This window comes from Rhopalosiphum padi, chromosome 3 (assembly GCF_020882245.1).
Source record: "Rhopalosiphum padi isolate XX-2018 chromosome 3, ASM2088224v1, whole genome shotgun sequence".
NCBI lineage: Eukaryota > Metazoa > Arthropoda > Insecta > Hemiptera > Aphididae > Rhopalosiphum > Rhopalosiphum padi.
In genome coordinates this window covers 31,750,916-31,776,076 of record NC_083599.1, presented here as the reverse complement: position 1 = coordinate 31,776,076, position 25,161 = coordinate 31,750,916, and the positions used below count along the sequence as shown (strand labels likewise).

Sequence of the window (25,161 nt, the reverse complement as noted above, 5' to 3'; positions counted from 1 at the left end):
CACGAATAGCAGACAGAATCACTAAATGATATACATCACATCTCGTTTTAAAATATCTGCAAAATCACGAACGACGTACTTTTGGTTTAACTGCTTTGCCGATGGACGTGGTCAGTGTAAAACCAGAGCATGAGCAGTGTACAATAATTTATTAGGTAGATTTATTCAATCAAGAATATAATACAGATGAAAATAAAATATCAATCAATAATGATTTTATGACAACTAATTTTGTTAATAACACGACTAACCAAACGATTTCTCACCGTCCGGTACATCAAGCGAAGTGTGGACCTGCACCTCCATTTCGCTACAGCAGTTGTTGTATCTATAAATGTAAAGTCAATGTCTTTTTAAACAAGATATTATATTTTTCTGATTTCATGAATATGACCTTATTCTATTCGTGTATACGGTTTGTTTGTGTACTAATAATAGCTAGTGCACTATTATAAAAATTATGTTTGTTTGTCGCTATGCTTTTATTTGTAAGTGCTGTGAATTAATTATTAACTAAAATAACGTTTATATAATTAATACTAGGAAAGGAAAAATAGTGAATTCAATTATATTTTAGATATTATTAAAAAATCAAACAATACATATAACATTATTATAATTCACTATAAAATTCAATGGAAACGCGTTGGGTATTGTTATAAACCTTAAGTTAAGTATATAGGTACTACTTTATCAAAAACAAAACAAAATAAAAAATACAATTAATAGTGAAATATTTAATATGTATGCGCAATATTAGGACATGCTAATGCAACAATATGGGCACCTAACTCGTTTTTAAATAAAACGGAGCAGTTAGAAATATTCGAATACATTGCACCAGAGTTAAAAATTATCACGTTCTACATGTGAGCATGTGTGCACTTATATCGTGTTTCTATGGCGTTTTTTTCAAATAAATTTAAAATAAAAACCGGAGATTTCCTTCGTTAACCGATTGCAATAAATAATAATTTATATTTGCGATACAATAGCAGTAGCAGTAATAGTAGAAAAAGTCATTATAGTCATCTTCAGCATTTGTGGTCAAAACACGTTCGAGATGATGCTAATTTAGAAACAGCCCATGTGTGTGCTACACGCGTAATTACTTTAATATTATCAGGTAGGAATCTACCAGCTCTATCACACGATGTCTATACAAATCGACGAGGAGTAAGAGGATAACGATAAAAAAAATAGGAATAACAGAGGGACAAAACGATATGGTGAGATTTTTTTACCAAACAATTTCATATTTTGTACTAACTAAACAAGTCGATAGGTACTTTGGAGGGTCAGAAGAAGAAAATTTCATACATTTCTTAAGAATTGAAAAAAAAAATGAAACAAAACAGAAAGAATACTTATTTACGAAGTTCAGTTTTTGATAAAACCGATGTTTATTTTTTTTTTGTTACTAAAAAAACAAAAACGATAAAGAATAAGTGAACAAGCGAGTTTCTCGCTAATTTATACCTTATACGTATTTTAAATGTAATACTTTTTAGCTTTTTTTTAATTCATGTTGATATAATTTTTATTTGAATATCAAAAAGCTGAAGAATTTAATACAAATCACTTCATAAATTGCTCATTATTGCTAATTTAATAATTAAAAAATTTTATCCTAATTTTTTTTTTTTTACTAGCGTTTAATATTAATAATAATAATAATAATTGATTTAAATAAAATATGTTAAAAAAAATAAAAAATGTTATAAATAGATAATATTCTGCATACGTAATTGGTAATACACTTACCTTCGTACACATTATTATACTTAATTTTGTAACATTCTATTTTCAGCTTTTAGTTATTATTTAGAGCTTGGGTAATTTATAGGTTTATATAAAATTTATGCATTAGATATATTCGCGAAATATATATATTTTTTTTGTGTGTGAAATAAAGTTGCAAAGCATTCGGTAAGTCAGTACTTTTAAGTTTCATTAACTGTTTATTACCAATAATAATTAATACTTAACATCTATCAAATAAAATGATTTTCATTATGTATTACTATTTTACCCCAGATTTCTTCACTTCTTCAGGACTTTTATTTTTGTTTCTCAATTTAAATGTACAAAAACAAAATACGAGTATATCATAAGTAAAGCCAGGAAACTCTGCTAGAATATAACATCATGGGCAGTTTTTTTTTCTCGATGGTGCACCTTTTGAAATATTTACGCCCAGTTGTACCCAATCTTATATTTTATGCGTTTTATTGTGTTTACTAGAGTCTACTCACGAAGACATTGATGTATCGTTTGAAATCGATTTTTGGTGCTCGAAACACCATGAGTAACAACTCAACTATCCTATGCGTACAGAGTATCTTCTTGACTATGTTTTTCCGTGCCATAGCATATAATACGTTTTATAGCCTTAACTGTGAAATTAATCCATCCGTGTTTACTTTTAACAAAGCTACTTAGCTACGAATGTGGCTCAGCATTGTATTATTAAAATGTAAAAAAAAAAAAAATTAATTTATGCCTCATGTGTAGTTTATCAATACGGGTGCTTACAGTGATCATGGATAAATGAGTTTCATCATTTTTATTTTATTATAACATTACATTTTTTAAAAGCGAAAACCATTATTAAAGTATATCCATTGTCCAGAATCTCTATGAACCATTGGTTGCCAAAAATATCGACTAAGACACAACTACACTATCTAAATTGTATGACCATGATAACAAATACCAAATAAGTTAAATTAATAAAATAATAAATATATCTAAAAAATATATAATATACACATTCTTTTAGGATTGTAAAATAATTTAGTGTAATAATTTAAATAATAATAAATATATATATATATATATATATAAAAATATGTTAATTAGGTATTAGTTAGTGTAAGAACTATAATTATTTTAACGCTTCAATTAAATTTCTAAAGAAGATTGCTTTGGAACATAATATTACATTTTTAAATAATTACGTAGGTATTTCATTATTTTAATTTAATTCGGTAATTCAGTAGTTTTGAATAAAAAATATGAAGCAATTAATAATTATAAAAGAACATAGAGCATATTGAAGCTTAATTTTAAGTGCTAAAACTGACGCAATAAAAATTGAATACATTATTAATGATGAAATTAAACGTTATATCCTTTTTTCAAAAATGATTTGATAATAAATTTAAATTTTAAATTAAATAATAGTCCGGAATATGAAAATGAAAAAAAAGTATCAATAAAAATAATAACAATTGTATAATTGAACCACATCAATGGTGTCATATGGCGTTAACGTATATAACACTGAAAGTTGAACAGATTATATTTTTTAATAATAAACATAAATGAATAGTAAATTTTCTTTAATACTTGATATTTCAATAAAAATAATTTTTAAAAGTATAATTTTAATATAACTGTTCAAAAACAATTGGTGGTGCTCAGTATCGTTTTATTATTATTATATATTTTTTTTTTAATCATTCATGACGTAAAGTAATGTATAAAGAGAAATGGTACATAACAGTTTTGAAGAACATTCATGTATACCTACGTAATAACTAAGTAGTTAAGGATATTATAAATATTTAAGTTGTCTTAGATACAAATTAAAAACATAATTTATTACACAACTATACGTCTATATCGCAGTTATTAAAGAGCGTTGTTTACGTTTTTAAATGTGAACAAGGATCATTTTTGATTGAATTTATCTTATGCATAGGTATTATTAGATACTCAATGTTATAAGTTATAACAACTGTACACGATATTTGTCAATTGTATTTTTACAAAATAAAGATCAAACAAAAATGCCACTGCACTGTAAAATATTTTCGTGTTTTTGTAAATAACAAGACCAACAATTTATTAAGAATGTCACAACTTTGCATTTGAAACAACCTTACTATAAGTGACCATAAACAAGCTTCGTTTTCTTGAGCATTTACAAAATTAAATGCAATTCATCATTTCTATTATTCTGTCTGGAACATGTAATGGACTGTCATTGAGGGTGAACTGTGTATATTCATATTATAACTTAATGAAACTACAAAAACATGAGAAATTATGCACAAATGGCGTATAATAAAAAATAATCAATAACACATTTTTTTGAATTTCTGCAAATCAATTCTAATATATTTTATTAACATTTTCTTATTGTTCAAAAGTACTTGTGCTAGTAAAATAAATTAGTATAATTGGTAAGTATACCAAACACTATTATACATTTTTGTAAATATATGACCAGAATACAACAGAACAGAAATACAAAAGAATACATTTTACTTGATGAATGTTTTTGACTACAAAATTATGAACAAGTAAATAGTGAAAATCCAACTTTGTGTTATAATGATACATAACAAATTTAATTACTGTTAGAAAAAAAAGTATTAATAAATAAATAACAACTAATCATTAATCAGTAAGAAAATACAGATGGCTGTAGTTATTATATAATATTTATTTATTAACTGAAACTCAATTTAAAGTATGTTACATAACAAAAAAATAAACAGTCATTCTGTTTTGTAGAAAACAATATGCATACAATTAAAACAAAATATTTTTCATGTGAAAAATCAATAAAGCCACAGACTATCACAATCAAAACATATCTTACATGAAGTATATTATTTAATAGAAATTGTACTTTTGAAAAAAAGTAAATATATATTAGCAGAAATCCCACAATACCTATATCATATTTATAGAATAGGAGTAAGTGAATATATTTTATAAAATACCTTATTTTTAAAAGAAATAACCAATATTTTTTATTCAAATCTATTGATATTTTATTTTTTTTAAATGTATTAAACTTAAATTATTATACCAATTACCAATCAATCAATTATGTAAGTACATCATATGGTTTTCAACTATTATTAAAAAAAAAAAAAAAAATATTTTATAATTCAATTTTAATCATTTCAATCCATAATTAACTCTGCAGAGATATATAATTACAAACTAAAAAAAAAATACGTTTTAATACATGAAAACAATATTAATTGTACTTTTAACGAACATATTATATACGAATACATGTTGAATTAAGTGAGATCAAGTATCCTTCCCAATTTTTCTTGTATTATTTAAGGAATTTGCTGTAACGATAACAATTTGTATTTTTCTAAATAAAAACTACCCTCTTGCTCTGTAAATTGATAAATAGATGATTTTTTTGTTTGATAATGTTGCTATATCTAAATATTAATATGAATAAGTAGCTTGACTTATTAAAATATATTTACTAAGAAAATTAGTTCTTAAAGATGGTTTTACAAAAGTGTAAAATACGTATAGTATAATCCAGGTACTTATAATATTCGGACAGTTTTTACTGTTCTAGTATTATTATTTAGACAATAATTACTATGACAGTTCTTAGAAATTTTAATAGATAATAATTAATTACTACAATTGTCATACCGTCATAGCTCTTTATATCATATAAATCAATTATTATGAAACCAAATTATCTTAAGCACTAACTACTTGTCGCTAATTTTGATTTAGATAGTTAAATTAATAATTTAAAAAAAATCGTCTGATTAAAAATGTATTTAAAAAAAAAATTTATATCACAATAAAACACTTCTTTAGTGTTAATACAAACATAATTATTATTAAATATGATCATTTAGTATACAAAATATAAATTATAGAAATCATAATTTGTATAAATTAAATTCAATTTGAAAGAATGAAAAGGAAGTCAGCATGCTGGGCGGAAAATCACTGTAAATACGGATTGGCATCATTATCATATTATTTAATCTCATAAATAATCATTAGTCTTCAGTGTTTATATAAATTTAAAATCCCATAATATTTATTCATAAGTTATCACATAATTATAGAGTAACTGCAAAACTCAACACATGTTTATATTTTATAATATATATATTTTTTTTCCTCAAACCACTACCCTTCGTTAGCAATGCATATTTTACTACTCGGTACACCGAACTAAAATGAGAGGAAATATTTTGTTATGACCAGATTTAGAAAATTGGTAAAAATTGTTCTTACCTTTATGAAATATTACAATAAATTATTTAAAAATTATTTACTGAGTTTGGTGAAGTACAATAATAATTAAAAATATTATTGATTTTATTTAGAAAATATTTAAAACATTATGTTATTACAATTATAAAGCCGAGTATAAAGTTGAAAATATTGCGCCTGTATCATTAAATGATAGTATTATAGTACTATATTATGTTAACTACATGTACAGTTTATATTCATTCATTATTAATATTCTCTTTATCACATACACGATATGTCATTATGTACAACTATTAATTTAAATTTTAAATAAAATAGAATATATTTTCCTTGTTAAATTACAGTACTTTGCTATAAATCATTAATTTTAATCTTTATTTATAATTTATGTATCATTAGCAAACATTTTATGAATATTAATACAAGTAATTGATAAAATACATTTTGTCTGATATTTAATACAAAGGATGTAATTTATGTTTAGTAAATTAAAACATTAAGTGTGGGCAATTATTCAAACAAAATTGAAAATATAAAACTTTAAATTATTTTAAATGAATAGAAAATATACAAGGTATTTATTGTTTGTTAGTTCTATGTTGTTCTAGAAAATATAAATATATATATATATATATATAGGTATGTGTTTATATATTTTAATACTTTAACTTTTGTTTTAAAATAATTTAAACCAAATTATGTTATTTGTTTTGTAAAACACCACCTCATATATTTACTTTAATAAACAATATTTCAACCTAATATCCAAAAATCCAGAATCCTGAATAACGTTCTATAATCTATCTAAAATATTTAACTTCCTAGCCGTAACTCGTAAGTAACCATATTGATTATATTGTGTTTTTAGAGTAAACCTTATTTAATCATATGGGCATTATCCTATACGGGCACGTTTTGGGCTTAAAACAAATACCATAAAAACTTGTACCGTTATATAGGTAGACCCTTGTAGACCAACGCAAGTGTAAGATACGGGCAGCTCTTTATAACGGTTAAACTTTGGTATCGTTTCTATATTATTATAAAATTATGCCCTACGATAAGCATGTGTATAATATGGCGCACACGTCAACAATGAATTAAGTTGATTTTCCATTTCAGCAACTCTTTACTATGTGACACTTATGATATGTAATTATTAAATAAACCTTGAGTCAGCTAAGTCACAAAAATCAGCAAATTAACCTGAATTTAAAACAAAAATACATTCACTGCTAACTGAAAAAAAAAATATATCTATATATGTTGTATTATAATATATATATAATTATTTATGGTTTGAAAAAGTTAGATAACTTAATCTAAAGTTATGTTTTTATTTCATGCAATGTATTAAATAATAATTCATATTGCATGCATATCGTTAAAAAACAAAACAATACAATTTTTATAATCCGATTTATATAAAAATAAAAATGATTTTATATCTTAGCCAATTACGTTTAACAGATTTAATGTATTTTATAAAGTCTTATGATTAACAAATACGATTCTGAACCTTCGTCATATAAAGATATATGTACTCAACATTTTGAATATTTTTTTTTTTTGTATTTCATGATATGCTTACCTATATACATTGACGTTCGATTGTTCTCTAAGATAATCCTAACGAGAAAATCAAAATGAATGGATATATTATCATTATAGTTTATAACTTATAAGAAACCAATTATTTAAGTAAACGTATTCCAATTACTATGATAATTAATCAGTGTAGACAGAATTTAAATTAATCATTTAATATTTAATATTATTACAATGTTTATACAATTAATCGTATAGTTTCTATAACGTATTTGATAACTGAAACCTACAAGTGCTACATATTCTATAAATAAATACATTTTGTGTTTTTTAAGAATATCTTTAATTTATTTTTTTCAAATAAGTATCTTTTTCTAAAATATCATAACTTTTAAATTACTTTATCTAACTGAGCATTTGATGACATTATAGTACGATGTTTGACTGATCATATAATTGAACTAAACCCTATTTAAATATATAGAGTTATATAAAATATCTATATATTTTATACATGTCTAGGTGTTTTGCACTCCTAAATATAATTCTTTAAAACCGCTTCAGATCAATAAATAATAAATACATTGTGGATTATTTGTATTACGTCCAATACAGTATAAAGATACTAACCGATGGTTAATAGTTTTTATATTATTTGTGTAAAGCAGTCTATTTAAATTATCAAGTGTTTTTTATTGAGATGTCCCTTAATGTACGGGTCCTGGGGGCAAAAATCACTATTCAAACCCCTTGTCTAATACCACTAAACAATGATCCGGGAATAAGAAAAGGCTAACTTAATATTCCTGCGGAGGCTGTTAATGCTACTTTGCCTCCAGTTAAATTTTGAGGTTCCATCTCGTTTTATAAGATCCCTAATACCTTTTATTGTTCCAAATCACATAGAATAAATTACGTTTGCAACAGTATTATAGACATAATAATGCTTCTGAGCAATGAATAGTCTAATTTACTTTGTTGTCTTCATTTGTTTTAATTTTGAGTTGATATTCACACTTATCTAGTTTGGCTTCTTAATGTAACAACTGTTATGCCTGTTTTATTGTAGATATATATATATAAATTATATGTATTATATAATATTGAATTTAATGCCCGTAAAAACGAATAAATAAATAAATATTTAATTTACTTCGATTTATATCAATTCATATTTTTAAACTACCAGAGTATACTCCTGTTAATTGTTTAAAATATATTTGCGATTATAAAGTTATATATATTATATGTCTGTGATCACTGTGAGAATATCTTAAAGAATTACAATTTTATTAATTTGATTAGTCTGATAAAAAAAATACATTTTTTCATAGCAACTAATCTTCATGGCTTTTACTATGTTGAATATTAAACCTTATATTTGAATTACACTACATTATCGTTTTTAATCTCGTTGGAAGTTCTGAAATGAAAAAAGATACACTTAATTATTAAATTGAATAATTTTGTATCGAATTTCCTCGTCAAATAATATTTGTTTTTTTTTTAAACGCGTTATTAAAAAGAGTATCCAATTTATTATAATTTGTAGATATATTATTTAAAAATAAGATTTATATAACATGTAACTATATCTATTTATAATTTAATTTATTTTTTATAAAATAGTTTTATTTATAAATAACATATATTAATTTTTTTTAAATACAGGCTACTTACATCATATTATACTTAATTTAATTATATTTAATTGATTTGACTTAAATATTAGTATTATATTTTATTTGTTATCTTAAACATATATATATATATATATATATTCATAACAAGAATTACAATATATAATTTTTGTTGTGACCATAAAATATAACTATTTTGTATTATAGAACATAAATAGAAAGTGTAAGAACTAAATTTAAATGATTTAATAATTTTTTTATCATATTAACAATATTTTTATAATTCTAAATAGTTTTTGCAAAATAGTTTTAATAAAAAAAAAATATATATATATTCTAGTTAAAAATGTATTTGATAACCTGAAATCAATAAATATAATATGTATATGAGAACCCATCAAGTAACCAACCGTTTTTTTCTTTCAAGGAATATATTAATTGACAAGGAAGTTAAATTAATCAGTGTTATAAGATTGAAAACGTTTTACTTTTTTAGTAATACGATTGAGAACGATTGTCGGCAAATCAAAGAAATAATATTGCGTATATCTTATATTCAAACGATTGAGAACAGTGTTTTGACCGATGTTGTCGTTTATCTACATTTTTAGCGAGCTTTTTCCTATACATTTATTGATTTCTGTTTTGAAAGAAACTGAAACACAAACCATGAGAATAAATGCAATTAATCGAAAACAGAATTATTAAAACCATGGCCAGTAATAACTATGATCGTATTATTTCTACAACTAATTGATAATAAGAATTTAAAGAAACTAAAGATATCATTATTTCTTGCGGTATCTAAAATTAACTGGAAATAAGTAAGGGTTTCCCTTACTTGGAAAAAAAAATTAAATTGTATATTAAACTGACAAATAATTGATATTTGTAAATTTTTTAAATGACAAAAAAAATCAAATGTTAATCATACATCATATTAAAATTTAATATCAGATATACTATTTTGTATTTTTAATCAATGCGGCAACGCTGCATAAAAGTTAACAGGTAAAAACGTTCTGAATCGTATTATTAAAAAAGACACGGCTGAACCTAACCGTTTTCAATCGTGTTATACCTTAATTAATTATAACTCATTGAAACTGTATATAAAAATCAATTAATTCCTACTAATTAATTTACAATAATTATTATGAAAGTAATGTTAATTATGTCATAGCTATTTTTAATTACACTTAGAATAAAATGTTTAATGAAATCTGCAAATTATTATTGAACCATACCAACTACATATAGATATACTACAATTTTGCGTTATATTGTTTCTAAATACTACATTTATTTATTGAATAAATTATCAATAACAATGCTATTTAAAGTGTTGGTATATTATGTAAACGTACATTTATGACAGAAATTCTTGAACATGATAATGATCAGAGCATACTATTTCACATTCCGACACGTGTATTAATTAATATCAGATACACACACGTGGTTCTGAATTTAAATAAATTTAATTTAATGTTTATGTGCATACTGTGTACGTATTTTTATGCAAATAGCGCCCTTGTTAAAGCATAGGTCCAGAATATATTTTATTTTAATTGCATCACTATAGAGGGAATCGTGTTGAAAAATAATGAATTAAATATAATTATATTTGATGATATTGTATTTGAGTAAATACATATTTGCATATACATAATATATTAATTAATTTTTATTATTTTAGCAAGATGATCAACTTTTAATCAAATGTATTTACTTTCCGAAAAAATTAAAAATCCATCAACAAATATTTATAATTAAAATAATTAAATAATTACACGCAAATCAATATTATACTTTAGATTAACCCACTTTAGTATACATTTTTTATGTTTTAAAAAATTGTATTTTTAACTAAAATATATATCAGAGTACATCCAAAATAAAAAATATCCTAATATTAACATAACATTACTAAATCATTATTTAACATTTTTTTATCCCGTTAATATTAAATTGTTTCTATTAAGCAAACATATCAATGTTTGTTGAGCGACAAAAGCGACAGAACAGAATACAAATAATGGTTAAAACATTAACATTTTTTTTTTTTTCATAAATTATCTATTAAAAATATTTATACAGTATAATATCTATACAAACCATAATATATATTAGACACTATTTATAACTATTTTGCTTATTATTTTGTAATTGTTATATAGACAATTTATCAATAATCCTATTATAATTTATTTAAATTTGAATAGTTTGTTTAAATACTTTTAAAAATATTATTGACATTTATCTTATTCAATCTTTTACCTCTTATTTTCAAAAAATTAAAATAATTCTTGATTCGTTTAAAGAATTCATTTATGGAGATAAATTCGTTATATCGATTGATTTTAATATTTTTAAAAATATTTCTAACTGTTCTAAGCTATATCTTAGATTAGGTACATTGGCCATCGTAAACGAATAGTTGAATGCTCGATAGTCGCTGGGTATAGTTTTATTTTATTGAAATAACTCGAAATTACAAAAATTTAATTTTAAAATTTAGTGTACGGGTATATTAAGTAAACGAATCCCCTAGTGTCCTAGTGCCATACTCTGGCATATAAAAAATAAATAAACAACTGAAAAACCTAGTGCAAAGTTATATACATATAGGTATTACAATAATGTATTTTGTACTTTTTTGATCAGATCTTGTCCTACATAATAATATCATCTACGAAAATAAAAAAAAAACGTTGCAAAGGAAATGTCACACAAAAAGAGTAAATAATATTACCAACCTTTGTACTTTATATTTAGGTACCTATTACATAATATATAGGTCTTAAAATAAAAGAACGGTCTCTTGTATGATATTTGTAACAATAATGCTTGCTGTACAACAAGAGAAAATAAATCCTTGTTAAAAATTATACTTTTTGATGAAACATTTGCATATACTTAGCAGAATAATATATTATAATATACTTCGAAAAATTCTACCAGCTGTGATAATATGAGCACCTATAGTAATAACACTATTATTATGTAGGTACCAAAAAGGTGTCCGCTGAAATTTATCATGTGATGGTAAGTGGCATTTGTATTTGTCTGTCTTCAAATACGTAATTTGTATTACAGTAGTGCTACAATGACTTTATTCCCAAAAATAACTCTGCGAAACGTCGTTGAAAACAATTTAAATTTCAAATCATAAATTAGTGATAAGTATAACTATTAAAAGCAATTATAAAATTACATAAAAAAGATTGCACTATAAATGTTTAACAGGTATAGTAGTAAATCTAAATTATAACTAATAGTAGACATTTAAAAAAATCAAATCCCCTACCTATTCAATTGTAAACGATGTTAATTCGTTGCGCCAGAACGTAGGTACTTCATTAAGTTTACTTAAACAGTTTGTATTTCAAGCTCATTGTGCGGAAACGAATCTTAACGTTCCATTCGTAAACGATTTCGTGAATACACGCATATAATATAAAAGTAGTACTCGAAAAGGAAAGTTTTTTAGACCAGAACATTTTAAATTTGTAATAAATTATACATTTAATGCTATAACTTATGGACATGATCAAATATAAACATAACATAGACATTATATACAATAATAATGTATTAAATACGATTTATTATTATTACACGACATAATATTGTAAAGCTACCAAACCTTACGAGGGTGGTGGTGGGGGGAGTGTGCTTTATAAATATTATTGGTTTGGAAAGGGAAAAGTGGCTTCTGGAACGACCAAATTTAATAGACTGAGCCGCCAAATATTTAATGGTTAAGCTTTAATTAATGGTAAATCGTTTCAATCACGAGCGTCGCGTATAAGGAATATGCGATTTCAGCACCTAACCGGAAGACATTCATAATAATATGTAGGTGTCTACTCAACATAATAATAATTATATAACCAAAAAAAAAAAACTAATTAATTATAACGAGTTTATGCTTACGTATTATAATATTTTTTAGTTGAGCTTCAATCGACAAAAAAAAAATTGGAGATTTTCATACTGTATAATATATCAAATAATATCACCCGATAACATAGTAGTTAATACTCAAGTTAAAAGGGTTTAAGTTTTGAAGACAAATTTTGATTACAGTTAAATTACGTTTTTAATCGAGTGGTTTTTAATATTCTAAATACTGTTTATGATGTACATTAGAATAACAAATATAGTTTTGTTGTTATAATATAATGACTTCTTTAGATCAATCAAAATTCGTTTTCAAAATTAATATCCTAAGATGTTGTCTGACCTAAACATCACGTTTTTGTGATATAAACTAATGTTAATTTGACAATTTATAAATACATTCGTAACTGCAAAAAAACTGGGTACAACGCACACCGGGTAAATTCATATGAATCTCAGTCATCTGATTCTGACTGCTCTGCGAGTGTAATAATAATATTATAATAATATTATACGTTCGAACGTAGGTTTGTTTTGCCGACACGACGCATAATAAATAATAATAATAATAATAATTTAAAAAAAAATAATACCCCGTAAACAGATCCTGAGAAATATTAACGAAACGCGACTATAAATAAATAGGTGTCGGCGAATTGTTCGCAGCGATCGACGGCTGCAGCAGGTGTGCGTACTGCGCAGTACATCCCAGATATGCGCGGCACATAAATCACGCCGTTCGTATATATATTTTAAGAAGCCATAATTCTCCGTTCGATGCGTACACTTTACATCGGAGTTGACAATTTATTTATTCAAAAACGGCACTGGGCGCATAATTGAAAACGATTCGCCGCGTAATGGGGGACAACATTCTACGGGATTTACTCTTTACAAGACGATAGTGTCGAAATGAAAAATAACTTCGTTAACTGTGGTTGTACAAGGGAGGGCGGGCGGTAGTTATCACGGAAATCGTTTTTATTTTTATTTTTTTCCCCGCTGCGCGTAAATGTCTATACTATACATCGTATCAGTTTCATCGCACAACCCTTTCTCGAATTCGGTAATAAAAACTGTCACAAAATGATAAATGATTAGGGTATGGCAGGTACCTAAATAACATAATATATAATTACAACAATCAAAACAAACGACGTACTGCACGGCGAGGGCCGGATTAAATGGATGAATATGGGGAGGGGGTATCTAGCCCCGGGTGTAAGTTTTTTTTAAAAGCACGTTACAGCAGTGTTACGTATAATATTTATGTATATATAAGTATTTATATATTAAATAAGTAACCGGAATAAACAAAACATAAATGTATTTATATAATGTGGTCTTGCACTACAACTGTATATTTTATTTGCAGTAATATGGACGTATAATGTGTCGTTAATATTACACATTCAGCAATGATATTGTTCATAATTTATTATAAGAATTATTATTTTATCTTTTGTCATAAAATATCACTATTATAATATTGTTTTGATGCGAAATTTAATTTGTTCGGTGCTTATCAATTATTAACATATGGAATAATATGTCTGTTGTACGTAAATCATCATTTATATTTTAAAGTCAGGAACAATATCCCTGCCTTTGCAGGGCTCGAAACGTCTGAATCCACCGTTGTGCACAGTGGCTATACCTAAACTGAGATACTCTTATATTGTTATTTCCTATATTCCGAGAAAATGTTACCGTTAATACATCATTGCAACACTATCGTCATATAGTGATACCTACGCAATGTGTATCTATCAACTAACTATCTACATTCTACATGATTGTGATATAATAAGCATTAGTCACTAAAGTTCGTAATATTATGTTGTTTGAAGTTAGTACTATTATTATAATGATACTTATAACGACAAAGTTAATTTTGAGGTATTTCCTCCTCACAGTATTATCAAACTTATAAATTGTGTCAATACCAAAATAATATGATATACAACATACACTGTACAAGTAATAGATATTTTAGTAGTTTTAAAAATCCCCTAAGAAAATATCATCACTCTGCACCTGCAGATTTTATTAAAAAATGTAAAATCATTTTCAAGATTAACAATATTATTATTAAAAATATTTTACACACGTAAAAAAAACATTAGATATCTATTTATTTCTTTAATAACAAGCATTACACATTAGTGGTTTGTCAATCTACCTTAAAAAAAAAAAAAAAAAAAGAATTTTTATTATGTCTATTGTCTATGGTAACAAATTATAATAATTATGTAGAAAATTCTTTTTTATTTAATAGAAAACTATATTCATATCGATACTGTACCATCCCGTCGAGAACCTTTGAGTATTTAATAAATTAAAGGTACCTTTTTCTATATTTATGAAACCATGAAGATACAACATTTTGTGGCGTCATGTATAAGTAATTGAACAACATTTAATTTTTTAGTTAATATTTTTTCGATATCTGATGATATTATTATTTTATTAATAGTTATATCACTTCTCCGACTGATAAAATTGCGTTTATAAACATTCATATTTATTTTCATCACCAAACTACAATTATTTATATATAAATACATATATATATAGATAAGAAACAATTAACTTATGTGTTTATCAATCGGTTAATTTAAGTTATTTGCACGCGTAAATATAATTTTGAAAATTATTCAGCTGTACAACAACTTATAATTATGGTAAAGTTAATATTAATAGAATATAAATTGTTCAGCTTATTGCATAAAGAACATCAATCAAAAAAAAAAGTCATTCATTGCTTAACAAATAATTCTTTTGTAAAAAAGTATAATTATAGATTATGCCTATGTGTTAACGAAAAAAACTCTTTTAGCTTTCTTCGCGCTTTATATTAATAGTTTTGTGTTAAAGTGTTATTATTTTTGTTATTATGATAAATAGTCGGTTTTTTTGTTCTGTGAACAAAATACTTTTTTTCACAAATGCATAATATAGTCATGTTATCTTGTAATAACAAACAAAATATTTATCAAGGGCCATTATTCCTCAGAAATATCTAATGTATACCCACTTCAATCCTTCATAAATGAATCAATAAATTAACTAAAACCTTTTTAATAATTCAGCTTAAGACCCATTAATATATAATTGACACGTATTATCACATATACTTGCGTAAAAATAAACTTTTAACGATTATTTTTTTTATTTTGAATAATAAACTAAATTTATTGAATAGATTATTTAAATTTACGAGGACATCTTATTATTACCGACCTGGATTTCTTGAATATTTTTAATTATACAACAATTTTATACTAAAAAAATATATATATTTATATATATATATATAAACAAATACTCAAATTAACCTACTTCCTTATGAATAATAATAATAATAATAATAAATAATAATCATAAGCAACAAAGTTTTAAATTAAAAATATAAGTATTTCTTGTTAATGAATGATAATACCGAATAAATTATTATTATTATCATCATTTTAATAAATAATTAGGTGATGCAATAGGTAAATAAATATTATTATAATATTAAATTTGGAAGATAATAAGTAGAGTTATGATTTTGTAGCTGTATAAAACTAAAGAAAACACTTAAAATAATGCAAAAAACATTAAAAATTATTTTAAAAAAACAAACTATTTTATGACGTACTAATTTTATTTTATACCACGAATTTAAATGTTTAATGCATATAACTGTTGTTAAACATTATAGATTATAAGATTTAACATTTTATACAAAAATATCAGAAATAAAATTTTGAAATGTGAATATGGTGGCATTAAATCAAGCATTACTAAATAAAATCAATTCAACACCTTAGCACATTTAATATTATGTAAAACTTAGTAATATAGTATTTGAATTATTAAAAATAGTTGTTGATTTTTAACTTTTAAGTTTTGTAAAAAAAGAAATGAAATGTTGTAAAACAAAAATTAAAACAATAAAATCAAAAAGGATATCGAAAAAAAAATATTATAATGAATAAAAAGATTTAAGAATTTTTAAGAACAAAATATACATTAATTTTATTATAATGATAGGCAAATAAAAAAAGATGTAGTTATTGGCGCTTTAAATTTGTTTTATTAAAAATTTCCTTTTAAAATAAATATTTATTATGTTTTGGTGTAGTTCAGTAAGTTGAATCGATTAGTTGATATAAATTATTATGATACACAAACTATCGGAACATTATAGGAGTTAGAAGAAAAAAATAATGAAATAATTATCATATAACATGATAATTTATGTTAAAAATAATTTTTATAGATGCATTTATTTTTCATTTTTTTTTTTTTTTTTACTGGAAATGATTAAAATTATATTTATATTAAAGGTAAGTACTTAAAATGTACTCGGAATAATAACAATAGTATAATAAATTATTATTCGGAATATTTTCAACGTGTCTTTCAATGATTTGCATGTGATTTTCAATCGAGTTACGGTGCACTCAAAAATATTAGAGTACATTTACCAACCATAGCGATGTTTGCTTTCCGACTAAAAAATTAAAATAAAAAAACACCCATCGTGGCACGGCATGACCCTGCCGGCAATACATACTGTGGTTTCCTTGCTGCGTTCAACACAAATAATGTGATGGCATTACTGCAAAAAAAATGTTTCGACGCCCGGTTGCGGTTTGTGCGTTCCATAAACCTTTATTTATTTATTTATTTTAATAACTCAGAAAAACGATAAAGATGTTTTTACGGCGACTCCGTTGTCACGGTGGACGGAACCCATCCCGAAAACCACCTCGTAACTCCTAATGCATACTACATGAATATACACGACGATCGCTTAGAATTTTCAGGGGACATACATCTTTATAATGTTCGTGTCTACTAATAGAATTGTATTTTACACATATATACCTACGCGCACGTTGTATTATACAGCCGTCTTATGTTTTAATGTCCATAAACGATTGGTGCTAACAGTGCACAAACAGTGTTATCCAAGGTAGTAAGGCACAGTATCTGCAGGATACTTTTTTGTGTTTTAAAACTGTAAGTAGATAATTTCTAAAAAAGATTTGTTAAACTACGATGATGTATAACTATAATATCGTTTATAATATTCGATTGTCCATCTGTTAAATCCATTGCACCCTAAAAATGTATCTTTACCTGTATTTTGATACTCTAATAATATATTATGCCAATCGAATTTATGTTGTTACAGCGCTGCGTGCTTAATAGAGAAATATCTATAAAATCAAAACGTTACAAGACACGAACAGCGATAATATAATGATATAGCCAAACTTTACTTAACCTCTGTTAATGCGACCATTCAATCATACATCTAAGATTCGGCTCACGAGAGTACCCCGGTGTACCGTTAGTTGGCCGTTATTTGTCATCGACTTGTCACACGGGTATGGTACTCTCCTGTGTGCGTTTGCCGATACACCGTCATTATTGAACCTCTGATCTCGTACATTACCAAGACAAGGGTACGGTTTCTTTACCGCGTGTTTCCGGCAAAGGTTGCTGCGGTGTAATATACATTTTTCAATCACTTAAATGCATTAAAAAATATAATATATTTAGGTGATTGAGTGCGAATTCTTATTTAATTTTTAAAACGTATTCCCCTCCCCCAACTAAAATTAAAAGCGTTTTAAAAAAGTACTTTTATAATATTATATTACAATACGCGCATCTATTTCATACTTACACCGAAAACGTGGTATTACATCAGCTGCATATTATTAGTATAAAGTGTATCACGAGGGATTTAAGAAAAATCGTTAACACGGTAACTCTTGTTTTAATATATCATTTATTGTAACGATGCATCTACTGTCAGAATATAATATATAGGTGCGCAATACTTATACCGGGTCGCATATGTAAGCAATAAACATTTAATGAATCAATAGTTTGTTAATGGTCCCTTAGTTATGATTTAGTTTATGCAACTCGGCATTATTGCAGATTATTCGAAAGTCGTCCTTAGGTTAGGTAGTGTACTGTGGTTTATTAGGAAGGATATAAATTATACGTATTTGTATATAAGTTTTTCAGAAATTACATACTGCTAATCTAGCATAATATTAAAAAAATTATTTTCTATTAAACCTTTTTCTATTATTATTATTGAAGTTTTTTGTATATACTATTAATATATGTACATTTTTATATAGTTAAATTATTATTTAATTTAAAATCTGTAAAGACAACATTATAAATTATAAAAAACTAATCTCAAAACTAAAGATCTTATAAATCTCTGATTCTGATTGCATCATATTTTCGAAAATTTACATTTAGATTTAAGTTTGAAATTCGATTTAAATCATCTATTGTAAAATCTAAAAAGGTAAATTTCATGTAAAACTATATTATACAATTTTTTTAGATGTTACAATTTTAAAATAAAGTTGTATGAATAATAATAATAATAATAAAAAAAAATATTAATTATTTATTATTTAATTTATGATATAATATTCTAAATTGTATAACTATAAACTGGCTCTGGAACATTTAGCGTATCATGTAGCTCTACGTCCATTTAGATAATCATGCATTATACGATCATTGATTGATTTATTAACGCTTCCGTTGAGAATTTTATTAATTATTCATTTTTATGTATGCATTGAAAATTGGTCGTACACATGGCAAGTGAATGGACGCGCATTTCACGTGTACTTAAAGTTTATTATTCGTGACAAAAAAATTGTCTAGAGTTGAATATGAACGAGGATGAGATATGATATATTGTTTGTTTTTTTGTGAGTGTGTTTCCAACTTGACGTAGGAAAGAAATGAAAACGATGTCACAAAAAGACGGGCTTCGTGCCGTAATCCCATGTCCGGAGGTTAGCTTTGGTGAGGATTATTTTTATTACTCCCCCGACCTGTCACGGGAGGCCATTTTTCTGAAATTCTTTTCTCCCGCACCCATGAACGTATTTTTTATCGATAACTATTTTGGTAGTTTCAAGCATCACAGTTCTCGATTTGTTTTATGGTCGTGCAGTGCTGAGGTTCTCTGTGCAATCCGTCTCGTGGCTAAAAGTTTAAAACACCCAAGGACGTAGAAAGTCATTAAATCTGCGGGTTACACGTTTTTCTACTTTTTCTTAAGTTTTTTGCTTCGTCATCGTGAACCCGGAGCTGTGTATGTGTAAATTTTAAAATCAAAATAAATTAGTATTCAACATTGTTTTTTACGAGCTCTTTAAAATATATAAATATAAATGATTTTTTTTTTACAAAGAAGTCTTAACTATAATATTACAAGCACGCTAAGAAATATGAGTTAAATTAATTATATACTGTGTATACGTACTGTTGCTGATATTAACTAAGTTCAAAAGAGATGTCTGCAAGTCAAAATATCAATATTTTATGGCTCTGTCTTTTGAAAAAATAATGTTCATCTTTGAAACCATAATAATTTAGAATGCTTTTTACTCGACAAGAATAAACATAAAATCGTATTAATCATAGGTAAACAGTAAATGATTTTCATTTCATAATAAACGTGTTAAATTCCCGATATATTCTTAATGGTGGTTTATTATTTTGTTTTTTTTTGTTTTTTAATTTGATTAAAATCAATCTAGTCAAAAGTTAACAAAGAACTGCTTGAACTCTTCACTTATTTAAATTATCAATTTATAAGGCTGAACAGTGAACACATTTATTTTAATAGATAATAAAATAGATAACCTATAAGCTATAAAAAAAAAGTTTTGAGATCTATGGTAATAGATACACCATAACAATTGAAATGTTTAATATATTTTAAAATACTTTTATACTTATATATTATAGTGTATCAAACTATGAGCTTTATAGTACCGTGAAGTTATAAACATTTAACTATATTATAACTTTTAAGGTACTCTTTGACACTGTTTGAATAAGTTATCAATTTTTTGTTAACCATTATTAAAACACGTAATGCCTGACGGAACAGTGTCATCAATCGTCTTTTATGGAATAAGTTGTTAATGTTGTATTTTTATTTTTCAGGTTCAGGTTGGTGAACACTTTTGTATTAAACAATAATTTCAGCAACATCCACCCATATACTATGACAAAAAAAAAACTGCTAATAGTAAGTAGCTTGATTATTCAACAGACTCATTGTAAATTAATGATTTCCATTATGGTAATACGCAATATCACATCACACGTTCGACTGACCAATGGGAATGGGCTTAAGTAATTTAAATTCAACACGTTATTTAATTTTTATCGTTTCAAGTGTCATAGACAAAGAAAAAACTATTTTTATCAGTAGGTATACTTAAACAAAATTTTACTATTGTCGATTACACAAAAAATAACAATTTTCAATACATAATATAGTCAACGTGGAAATAGTGTACCACGAATCACTTGATAATTTAGTATAAAATAATAATGATACAATTAATAATATTATTAGATTTTATATCTGGCGGGTATGAGTAAAACATATTAATTATGTAATTGAGATCATACTGACCTAGTCTATAACTGTCTATCGTCGTGTTGTGACTCAATGCTTAAATTCTAAATGTCGTTCAGAAATAATTTTCAATTTTTGATAATAATAATTATTATTATTATCAATAATAAAATATGTATGTTCAATAATCGGATTACAAAGGACCGTTTCCACGAACGCTGTGATCGCGCGTCGAAATGGCATAAGTAAAAACCGTTCCATATAATAAAAACCTAATATTATTATTGTAACGCCTTTGATTCCGCTTTCAGAGAGGTGTTATGGGATAAGTTTTTCGTAAAAACTGCGTGCAAATGCATTAATAGGGTCCGCTAGTGTACGCGCTTCGACGGTATATGCAAAGTAGTCATGAATACCAACAGTGTAGGCAGCGGGGTAGGATTAGCCTTCCAAAAATCTCGAAGATCTTCCAATCCAATTTCATCCTCACCCCGTCACCAACTACCGTCAAAATAAAACGCTTTTGTACATAGACTTAGGTACTATTACAATATTAACACTCTGAGTGCATTCTGAATTCATTCCATTATTCAACTCCGATTTATATATTATAATATATGCTACACAGGACGTGAAATATTATCAGTTAAAATATATTATAAAAAGTGAATAGATTGTTGAGCTTTTGATATTTTTTTCTTCGCTAAAAACGCGACGAAAACTACAAAACGTGTTACCGACTAACGCCGGCCATCGGAATAAATTACGTGACACTGATAATCGTAATAATATTATACGAGTACACGAATACAAAATTCGACACATCGACGTGTGAAACTAAAATTTCGCCGAGGTCGTTGAAAAATTACGTCAAAGGTTCCGAATCGAGGGTAACGAGGACCACAGGTGTCTAGGAGAGATGCTTTGGCACTGGGTGCTGTGGCGGGCGATGGCGGTCGTTCAATCCGCGGAGAAGCGATTATTCGGTATCTCGGAGAGGAGTGAAAAACTCAAATGACAACTACGGCGGCGGTCGTATAAAACCACAAGTGCGTGTGTTCGCGCGCAGAGGGAAAAATTGGAAAAACAAACGAATAAAAACGAACTAACAGCGACGAAACAAAATAATATAAAAAAAAAAAAATGGCAAAAACGAACGCGAACGCCGTTCGAGCGGCCGTGGCGTGTGACCGTCGGACAACGGTCGCGGCGCGTGCAGTGGCGTTCGCGGGTCTGGTTATAATAATAATAATAATATCACATGATGAATGTTATTGGAACTACCACAGCTGGTCCTCTATTTAGCTCGTACACGCGTAAATATAGTGTGCGACACGTATACATGTTATTATACTAGTCGGCGTGCGCGAGTGTGTGCTCGCGTATATTATTTCCGGTCGTCTGATAACTTATTGTCGGCGGCAGTTGTGACACGATCGCATTTTTCCGGGGACCCGTTTCCCGGCTCGCGTATATAAATCTTCCGGTGGCGGCGGTGGTTCGGGGCGTTTTTTGTTGGCGGATTTTTTTTTTTTTTTTCTAACTACATCAAATATACACCGAACACCGATGGCCATCGAGCCGAACGTGTCGCCGGATACGCCGTTTCCGCCGCAACTGAATAATATGTTTTAAAACGACACGCCGCGTCCACCGTACATAGACGTTTTATAATAGTATATTGTATACGTATATATAATACGAAATATAATATTATAAAATGTGTACACGTTGTCCGAGCGAGTGTGAATGTGCGTCTGTGTAAAACCGATCGATTTTGAAGAGTGTCGCCGGTGAAACTGTTCAGCAGTGATTTAATGTTTATGATATTGCGGTAACATGCCACCACGAGTGCATTTTTTTTTCATACATGGCGCATGTCCCACACACCTCAGTTCTCACTTTGTATTTTATATACATTTAAAACAACTTGATCTATCCATGACGCAATACGAGACATGTAAAAGTATTGTACGAAATGCAGTCTGGGAAAGAATAATAATAATAAAATCCGTGAGCCCGTTTATACCATTATATAATATTATTTTGTGATTTTGTCACACAAGTTTATGTATAATAACTTACTAGTGTATATTATGCACTACGCGAGTATATGACGTGTAATGTGAAGTAGTTCAAGTAAGTTGTCCGATTAGCAGTGAAAAGAATCACCGGGAAAATACAGGGTCCAGCAAAAAAAACCTCCCTTATTTAGAAATAGCGCTGTGTGTGTTGTGGTGGTAGTACAACAGTGGAGAAGGTATCGATGGATAGTGGAATACGTGCCATTTTTAGTAGATGTGATGGCAAGGAACAAAAAAAAAACGAAATAAAAACCAATAAATAATAACGAAAATAAAACGGATTTTAAAATAAGTTTCTAAATTTAAATTTTTTAACGTAATCAACCTATGATTCTGTAATTACAGATAATATCTTTGGGGATATTTAAAGGCACAGTGTATATGATCATCGCCCCGTATCCCTACAAGCACTTAAGGAGCCAATCACCTGGCATTGGCCTCCATTACACCAGCAATGACACGAAGAGTTATGGAATACTATCGGGAAAGGCTTCGTGAATATGTTAACAATGGAGAACACCACTTAACCGATATAATGTTTAAAATAAATAATTAAAAATGGCATAATATTTGTTAGTAAAAAATAAAAGAATTTTTTTTAAATTCTTTGTTTGGTTATTTGCATCTGCAGATGCAGAGACATGCCTCTTGAAAAATGGGAGGTTTTTTTGTCGGACCCCGTACTAATCGGCTACGCAGTGAAATAAGAGTATTACTCATGTATCGCGATGTGTATGAATCATTTACTTATTGACTTGTTACGAACGCGGTATGAATAAAACTATGAAAATATGAAAACAACGGTTTGGTATAGGTAGTACTATTTGTCACGTTGGGACGTATAAATAATTAATCTTAGCCCTTGTTAACTCAAATAATAATATTGAAGATTATGTAATATTCGTCTCTCTTAGCCCTACGATTAAGAATAACTCGCAATTAAAATTGATACGACATTTCAAAACGTACTATTTCGTTATATTGATTCTTGCAGAGAAAAATGCAGGTAATCGAATGGTGCTATTACATTTTGTCTAAACCTATACTAATTCGTTTGATAAAATCAATCCAAAATTAATTGATGACGATAAAATGTACTATTTCCATTAGTAAAGATTAAACAAATTAACTACTTCCAAATATTATATCAAAATTTAGTATTTTTTAATTTAGTATAGTTTGTTCATTCGATAAAACAAAGCAAAACGTCCCAATTCCTTAATTTTTTTTCAAAACGTTTTATTTTCAAAATAGGCCATAGTGCACTATTTTCAATAGTTCGAAGAAGGGCGATGGAATTGAATTAAATATATAACGTACCATTTCCATTGATTTTACATTTTGATAAAACAGATCTTTAATTATACAGTTTTTAAATAAATTATAAATAAATAGTTTACAGATTACCTACTTGTGATTAAATGTCAACATTTACTATTGGATGAAAATGGTACGCTTTGACTCGATCAATAAACTTAAATGTTCAATTTTAGTAATTAAAATACAAAATTACTTATTAAGCATAACTAAAATACGTTTATTTAACTTATACAAT

At 26.7% G+C, this 25,161-nt stretch overlaps 1 protein-coding gene across 1 annotated transcript in view; it reads left to right on the top strand.

Annotated features, from left to right (window-relative positions):
- Positions 1–21,275, top strand: part of LOC132924685 (uncharacterized) — a 123,272-nt gene extending 101,997 nt beyond the window's left edge. Inside the window, exon 2 of the mRNA XM_060989118.1 lies at positions 21,102–21,275. Within this exon, the coding sequence (XP_060845101.1) occupies positions 21,102–21,115 (14 nt within the window). The 3' untranslated portion in view covers positions 21,116–21,275. The remainder of the gene's footprint in view (positions 1–21,101) is intronic.
- The last annotated feature ends 3,886 nt before the right edge of the window (positions 21,276–25,161 follow it).